The 8,347-nt window shown below is 44.4% G+C and overlaps 1 protein-coding gene across 1 annotated transcript in view; it reads right to left on the bottom strand.

The window, feature by feature from the left end:
* Nucleotides 1–734: 734 nt before the first annotated feature.
* The window catches only part of abcb10 (ATP-binding cassette, sub-family B (MDR/TAP), member 10), a 30,220-nt gene continuing 22,607 nt past the window's right edge, over nt 735–8,347 (bottom strand). The window contains exons 11-13 of the mRNA XM_067989541.1: nt 8,253–8,296; nt 4,925–4,959; nt 735–1,539 (exon numbers count right to left, since the gene is read on the bottom strand). Coding sequence (XP_067845642.1) covers nt 1,284–1,539; nt 4,925–4,959; nt 8,253–8,296 — 335 coding nt within the window. The 3' untranslated portion in view covers nt 735–1,283. The remainder of the gene's footprint in view (nt 1,540–4,924; nt 4,960–8,252; nt 8,297–8,347) is intronic.

The following is an 8,347-nucleotide window of genomic DNA, read 5'->3' as shown; positions in this document are numbered from 1 at the left end:
TGGTACAATTCTAAAGGGGGTGCAGGAACAGAGAGACCTGGGGGTTCACATAGTCAAATCTTTGAAAGTGGCAGGACAAGTTGAGAAGGGATCCTGGACTTTATTAATAGAGGCACAAAGTACAAAAACAAGGAAGTTATGCTAAACCTATAAAACACTGGTTAGGCCTCAGCTGGAGTATTGTGTCCCATTCTGGGCACCGCACTTTAGGAAGGATGTCAAGGCCTTGAGAGGGTGCAGAAAAGATTTACTAGAATGGTACCAGGGATGAGAGACTCCAGTTATGGAGAGACTGGAGAAGCTGGGATTGTTCTCAATAAATAAGGAGAAACTGTTTCCAGTGGCAGAGGGGTCGGTAACCAGAGGACACACATTTAAAGTGATTGGCAAAAGAGCCAGAGGTGACATGAGGAAACCTTTTTTGTTTTAAAACGCAGCGAGTTGTTCTGATCTGGAATGCGCTGCCTGAAAGGGCGGTGGAAGCAGATTCAATAATAACTTTCAGAAGGGAATTTGATAAATACTTCAAGGTAAAAAATTTACAGGGCTACGGGGAAAGAGCAGGTGTGTGGGACTAATTGTATATCTCAGTCAAAGAGCTGGCACAGGCTCGAATGGCCTTCTCCTGTGCTGTGCCTACTATGATACTATGAAGCGTATTTGTAGAAGCAATTTAAAATCCATATACGTATTTATACATAACCAGGACTGATTATTCAATTCAACATTTCCACTGAATTATAAAGATTTTACTATACTCCTGAATTTCACAAAACACACAGAACTATACACATTCTGTAAACAGTCAGTTTCACCAACCAGTCCAAGTTTTTTACTTCAACGTCACAGAAGAATTTGGTGTCCCGCGTATCACTTGGGGAAAGTTACTTTCAAACTTGGGTCTCTCCCACTCCTTTAAGGCAGCTCCCAAAAGACATAAAAGTTTAAAAAACTTTGTGGAAGAGAAGCTTTGGTCATTGAAAAGTTTGTTTCCTCGTTTTCCCAGAGTCTGTCTGCACCTTTCCCCGTTCAAGAGCTCATGTTGGAGACTTGTCCAGGGTCCAACGATCCTGTGAGATGTGGCTCAGGGGTGACTCCCACTGAGTGAGCACCATTCACTGTTCACCATCTCCCACAGTGCTATGGCCGAGATCCTGAACTCTCTCTGTGCAGAGTCGCAGGCTTAAAATCTACCTTACCAATCAGTCCTGCTGTCAATCAGAACCCCATCTTGGCCTTGATGCATTTTTTTGGGGGGGAAAATTATCAAAGTTTAGGCACATTTACACATTCAATACAAGTCTTCGACTGTCCTGTAAAAACGTCTGTTTCTCCACAAGTTTTCGAAATAATCCGTCGGGATTTGCAAGAAGTTGGTGGGGTGTCCCACATTCAGTGATCTTGCCCTGATCAAGGACGGCAACAGCATCTGCATTCTGAATGGTTGACAGGCGATGGGCAATGATCAGCACTGTTCGTCCCACCATTAGTCGGTCCAAGGCTTCTTGTACCAAGAACTCATTCTCTGAATCCAGCGCACTGGAGTGAGGAGAAAACCATTAAGAGGAGGAGCACTAAACATAGAAACATAGAAAATAGGAGCAAGAGTCGGCCGTTCGGCCCTTCGGGCCTGCTCCGCCATTCAAAATGATCATGGCTGATCGCCTAACTCAGTACCCGGTTTTTCCCCATATCCCTTGATCCCTTTAGCATTAAGAAATATATCTGTCTCCTTGAATACATCAAATGACTTGGCCTCCACTGCCTTCTGTGATAGAGAATTCCACAGGTTCACCACCCTCTGAGTGAAGAAATTTCTCCTCACCTCGGTTCTAAATGGCATACCCCGTATCCTGAGACTGTGACCCCTGGTTCTGGACTCCCCAGCCATCGGGAACATCCTCCCTGCATCTAGTCTGTCTAGTCCTGTTAGAATTTTATATGTTTCGATGAGATCACCTCTCATTCGTCTAAACTCTAGTGAATATAGGCCTAGTCGACCCAATCTCTCCTCATACGTCAGTCCTGCCATCCCAGGAATCAGTCTGGTAAACCTTCGTTGCACTCCCTCCATGGCAAGGACATCCTTCCTCAGATAAGGAGACCAAAACTGCACACAATACTCCAGATGTGGTCTCACCAAGGCCCTGTAAAACTTCAGTAAGACATCCCTGCTCCTGTACTCTCACCCTCTTGCAATGAAGGCCAACATACCATTCGCCTTCCTAACTGCTTGCTGCATCTGAATGCTCGCTTTCAGTGACTGGTGTACAAGGACACCCAGGTCTCGTTGCACCTCCCCTTTTCCCAATCTATCACCATTCAGATAATAATCTGCCTTTCAGTTTTTACAACCAAAGTGGATAATCTCACATTTATCCACATTATACTGCATCTGCCATGTTCTTGCCCACTCACCCAACTTGTCTAAATCACATTGGAGCCTCTTTGCATCCTCCTCACAGCTCACATTCCACCCCAGCTTTGTGTCGTCTGTAAACTTGTAAATGTTACATTTAGTTCCCTCATCCAAATCATTGATATATATTGTGAATAGCTGGGGCCCAAGCACTGATCCCTGCGGTACCCCACTAGTCACTGCCTGCCACCCGGAAAAAGACCCGTTTATTCCTACTCTCCGTTTCCTGTCTGTCAACCAATTCTCAATCCATGCCAGTATATTCCCCCCAATCCCATGTGCTTTAATTTTGCACACTAACCTCTTGTGTGGGACCTTATCAAAAGCCTTCTGAAAATCCAAATACACCACATCCACTGGTTCTCCCCTATCTATTCTACTAATTACATCCTCAAAAAACTCCAGTAGATTTGTTAAGCATGATTTCCCTTTCATAAACCCATGCTGACTTTGTCCAATCCCGTTAATGCCTTCCAAATGTTCTGTTATCACCTCTTTTGTAATAGACTCCAGCATTTTCCCCACTACTGATGTTATGCTAACTGGTCTGTAATTCCCTGTTTTTTCTCTCACTCCTTTTTTAAATAGTGGGGTTACATTTGCCACCCTCCAATTTGTAGGAATTGTTCCAGAGTCTATAGAATTTTGGAAGATGATCACCAATGCATCCACTATTTCCAGGGCCACTTCCTTTAGTACTCTGGGATGTAGATGAATAATAGGAAGATGAAATAGGCAAAAAAAAACATAAATGTTTGCTTAGTGTGGTTCCAATCAGATTTCAAACCAGTCAAACATTCAGGAGCTTAAGGCTAAATTAAGTTTAATTTGGAATCCTCTCTTGTCGAGTAACTGAAGTCCTGTAGTTACAAAGATACAGTCTTACAGAGATGGGGAGTGTGAATATATGAAACCCCTTTTTAACTGCTTGTTTTATTCCAGAACTTTATTGCACAAATTTAAATAATCCATTGCATTAATTTACATAATGCATGGCAACTTCAAACTTCAATTTCTGAACCAGACAATAAACATGGAAACATTCTAGCCCGGAGATTGTGACCGTCCACTCCCAGCCTCACCTGAGGGGATCGGGCAGACAGCCATGGAGTGAAGTCACTGATTGATGGTGTCCAATTTTCTGCCATTTGACTACAATAGCCAGAAACTTTAGACCACCCTGAATCAGCACACGATTCTCCGATTTTCATTCCCGTTGAGAGACTCCGCAGTGGGAGTGGAGTCTCCCACCTTCAGGGCTCTCGTTCACAGTCTGTCCCGAATTTACATTATATTTAACTCTGAAATGACAGGGAATTTCAGAGCATTTTGAAAGCAGACTTACCAAAGGTCATATATCACTGTGATCAACAGAATGGGACATGTTCACCATAGCAGACTAATATTCACGATCCCAGTCAAGAATACTGGAAACAAATCCCAACACAATTTTCCACACAAAGATATTAATGGTGAGCATCCTTAAATATATTATTGGAAAATATGAAGAATGTAACTTCAATTTCAACTGAACCAACTTTGCTTCGACACCTCCACTACCCTCGATTCCATGACTTGCCACGTGACTCTTGTCTGAGATCAAGTCGCAGTTGTGCTGGAATTTCCTGCTGCTTGACAATAGCGCCAGTCACCTGTTCAGCTCCCGCTACGAACTTCACACCTTAGCCTCTGAGCCCACCCCATTTCCTGGTCCCCCGTTCAGGTTCACCCTGAAGTCCCACCACCTCAGCGCGCTGCCTGTCTTGGAGCTGAGCTGTCCATTAACAATATAATCTGCACAATATAGCCCACCTCTATCTCGAACACACACCGACCATCACTGAAACCCTCACCTATGCCTTTATCACCTTCAGGCTCGATATTTCCAAAGACCTGCATGCCAACCTTGTAAGCTCCACCCCAGATAAGTCACAACTCATTCAAGAGTCCACCATCCACATCTTACCCTGTCCTCACTGACCTCCAATGGGTCCCTGTCTAAGCTAAACCACTTCAAAATTCTTATACTTGTCTCGAGCTTTGCTCGACTCTACCTCTGCAACCTCCTGAACCTCTAAATCCTTTCTTGGACCCTCTGTTCTTCCCTTTCTTCTGTGCAGTCCCCCTTCCCTCTGCTCTTTCATCAGCAGCAGACCCTTAAGTTATCCAACCCCACATTCTGGAACTCTCTCCTAAACCCCCTTCCTTTCTATAGCTTTCACGACCTTCAGACTCCTTGTTTAAACTGACCTCTCCAGCTCTGCCTTCAGCCAAGTCCCCCAACTCCTCCGACTCCTCCGTTAAACCGAGGGTTGACCCCCCGATTGTGAAGTGCCTTTGAAATGTTGAAGGCACAATATAATTGCATGTTGTTAGTTCACTTAATTTCCTTACTCGTTGGGTTTGCTAATTACTGTGTTGTAGCAAAGATTGCCAACAAATTGAAAGAAATTCTTTCAACATTAAGCTCTTGCATCACCAGTTTATAGCCCTGCAATCTCTCACCTGGTAGCTTCATCCAGCAGTAGAATTTTGGGGTTCTAAAAAGGAACAAAAAGAAATGTAACTATCGGTTAACTCTCTCAATACCCGAAACCAGTACGATTCCAAAATTATTATAGGTGTCTGCTATCAGGAGGGAACCTTACTAACTGTAAATAGATCTTCATTTCTCACATTCAAAGTCTGCAATTCGAAGAGACACCCAAAGTTACAAAGCAAGTTACTGAACAGCCAGAGGTCGTGGTCCATATCAGTACCAATGACATAGGTAGAAAGAGGGATGAGGTCCTGCAGGCAGATTTTAGGGAGTTAGGAAAGAGAAGCAGGATCTCAAAAGGTAGTAATTTCCGGATTACTCCCAGTGTCACGCACTAGTGAGTATAGAAATAGGAGGATAGAGCAGATAGATGCATGGCTAGAGAGATGGTGCAGGAGGGAGGGCTTCAGATTCCTGGGGCATTGGGGCCAGTTCTGGGAGGTGGGACCTTTACAGGCCAGATGGGTTGCACCTCAACGGAGCTGGGACCAATGTCCTCGCGGGGAGGTTCGCTCGTGCTGTCTGTGTGTGGGGGGGGTTTAAACTAATTTGGCAGGGGAATGGGCACTAGGATGCAGCATTGAAAAGGAGAAACAAGGTGCACAAAGGATTGGGGGAGACAGATAGCACTACAACAAGGTCGGTGAGCTGCAGGTGCAAAAAGCCACATGGGAATATGATATGATGTGGTGATAATGGAGACCTGGCTCAAAAAAGGGCAGGATTGGGTACTAAATATTCCTGGATACAAGGTGTCCAGGAAAGATAGGGAGGGAAAGAAAATGGTGGTGACAGTATTGATTCAGGAGAATATTGCAGCGCTGGAGAGAGAGGATGTCCTGGAGGGGTCAAGGACAGAATCTATTTGGTTAGAGTTAAGAAATAAAAGAGGTGCCATTACACTACTGGGTGTATTCTATAGGCCACCAACTAGTGGGAAGGATATAGAGGAGAAAATTTGCAGGGAAATTACAGAGAGGTGCAAAACCAAAGAGTAGTGATAATGGGGGACTTCAACTATCCTAATATAGACTGGGATAACAATAATAATACAAGGGGCAAAGAGGAGGAGGAATTTTTGAAATGTGTTCAGGAGAACTTTCTTGACCAGTACATTTCCGGCCCAATGAGGAAGGAGGCATTGCTGGACTTGGTTCTAGGGAATGAGGTGGGCCAAGTGGAGCAAGTGTCAGTGGGGGAGCATTTAGGGAGCAGCGATCCTAGTACCATAAGGTTTAGAATAGCTATGGAAAAGGACACGGACCCACTCTAAAGTAAAAATACTCAATTGGAGGAGGACCAGTTTCAATGGGATGAGAACTGATCTGGCCCGGGTAAATTGGAATCAAAGATTGGCAGGCAAAACTGTAATTGAACAGTGGGCGGCCTTTAAGGAGGAGATGGTTCGGGTACAGTCTTGGTACATTCCAACGAGGGGGAAAGGAGGGCAACTAAAGACCGAGCTTCCTGGATGACAAAAGAGATAGTGAGTAAGATGAAATGGAAAAAAGGGACATATGACAGGTGTCAGGTTGATAACACAAGAGAGAACCAGGCAGAATATAGAAAGCACAGAGGGGAAGTGAAAAAGGAAATAAGAGGGGCAAAGAGAGAGTATGAGAATAGACTGGTGGCCAACATAAAAGGGAATCCAAAAGTCTTCCACAGGCATGTAAACAGTAAACGGGTAGTAAAAGGAGAGGTGAGGCCAATTAGGGACCATAAAGGAGATCTACTCATGGAGGCAGAGGGGATGGCCGAGGTACTAAATGAGTACTTTGCATCTGTTTACCGAGGAAGATGATGCTGCCAGAGTCTCAGTAAACAAAATATAGTCGAGATACTGGATGGGCTAAAAATTGATAAAAGAAGAGGTACTCGAAAGGCTGGCTGTACTTAAAGTAGATAAGTCGTCTGGTCCGGATGGGATACATTCTAGGTTGCCGAGGGAAGTAAAGGTGGAAATTGCAGAGGTGCTGGCCATAATCTTCCAAACATCCGTAGATATGGGGGTGGTGCCAGAGGACTGGAGAATTGCAAATGTTACACCCTTGTTCAAGAAAGGGTTTAACTAACCTGATAGAGTTTTTTGATGAGGTAACAGAGAGGGTAGATGAGGGCAACGCAGTTGATGTGGTGTATATGGACTTTCAAAAGACGTTTGATAAAGTGCCGCATGGTAGGCTCATCATCAAGATTGCGGCCCACGGAATAAAGGGGGCAGTAGAAACGTGGATACAGAATTGGCTAAGGGACAGGAAACAGAGAGTGGTGGTGAATGGTTGTTTTTCGGACTGGAGGGAGGTGTACAGTGGTGTTCCCCAGGGGTCGGTGCTGGGACCACTGCTTTTCTTGATATATATTAATGACTTGGACTTGGGTGTACAGGGCACAATTTCAAAATTTGCAAATGACACAAAACTTGGAAGGGTAGTGAACAGGGAGAAGGACAGTGATAGACTTGAAGAGGATATAGACAGGCTGGTGGCATGGGCGGACATATGGCAGATGAAATTTAACGCAGAAAAATGCGAAGTGATACATTTCAGTAGGAAGAATGAGGAGAGGCAATATAAACTAGAGGGCACAACTCTAAAAGGGGTACAGGAACAGAGAGATCTGGGGGTATATGTGCACAAATCATTGAAGGTGGCAGGGCAGGTTGAGAAAGCGGTTAAAAAAAAGCAGACGGGATCATGGGCTTTGTAAATCGAAGCAGGGTACAAAAGCAAGGAAGTCACGATGAACCTTCATAAAACACTGGTTTGACCACAACTGGAATACTGTGCCCAGTTATATATCTATAAAAATTGGGGGGGGGGGGGGGGGGGAAATAAATTATTATTCAAATCTTTATTTTAAGCTAATTACAACTCCAGTAGAGCCTCAAAACCAGGAGTTGATTGGTTGACCAAATGTACTATGCAGATTAACAGAGCACAGTATTGTATACTCCTACATTACAACAGTGACTACACTTCAAATGTACTTCATTGGCTGTAAAGCACTTTGGGACGTCCTGAGGTTGTGAAAGGCACTATTTAAATGCAAGTCTTTCTTTTATATTACTTACTCTATGTCTCGGTCAGTTAGTACCCATTAATTGCTGCAGTACAGAGAATCAGTACAAACTCCACCTGCACAGTCTGCAGTGAAAAGTCTTAAAAGCTACCTCACCTTTATCATTCGAGAATTGCAGTTCGGTATCTCACCGAGTTCTGGTGCATGGCCCTCAGTTGCTATTTGAATAAGAAAAGATCAATGGAATGTAAAAATCCAGGACAAGAGCCTCACCTTCAGCAGAGCTCGAGCGATAGCAACTCTCTGCTTCTGGCCACCTAGCAAGGAAACAGGAGGACGTTAGCCAAGGGTGTGGAGATCCTGAACAG

Source organism: Heptranchias perlo, chromosome 8 (genome assembly GCF_035084215.1).
Source record: "Heptranchias perlo isolate sHepPer1 chromosome 8, sHepPer1.hap1, whole genome shotgun sequence".
Classification (NCBI taxonomy): Eukaryota; Metazoa; Chordata; class Chondrichthyes; order Hexanchiformes; family Hexanchidae; genus Heptranchias; species Heptranchias perlo.
Note: the sequence above shows the minus strand (reverse complement) of the source record. Positions and strands in the feature narration are given on the sequence as shown.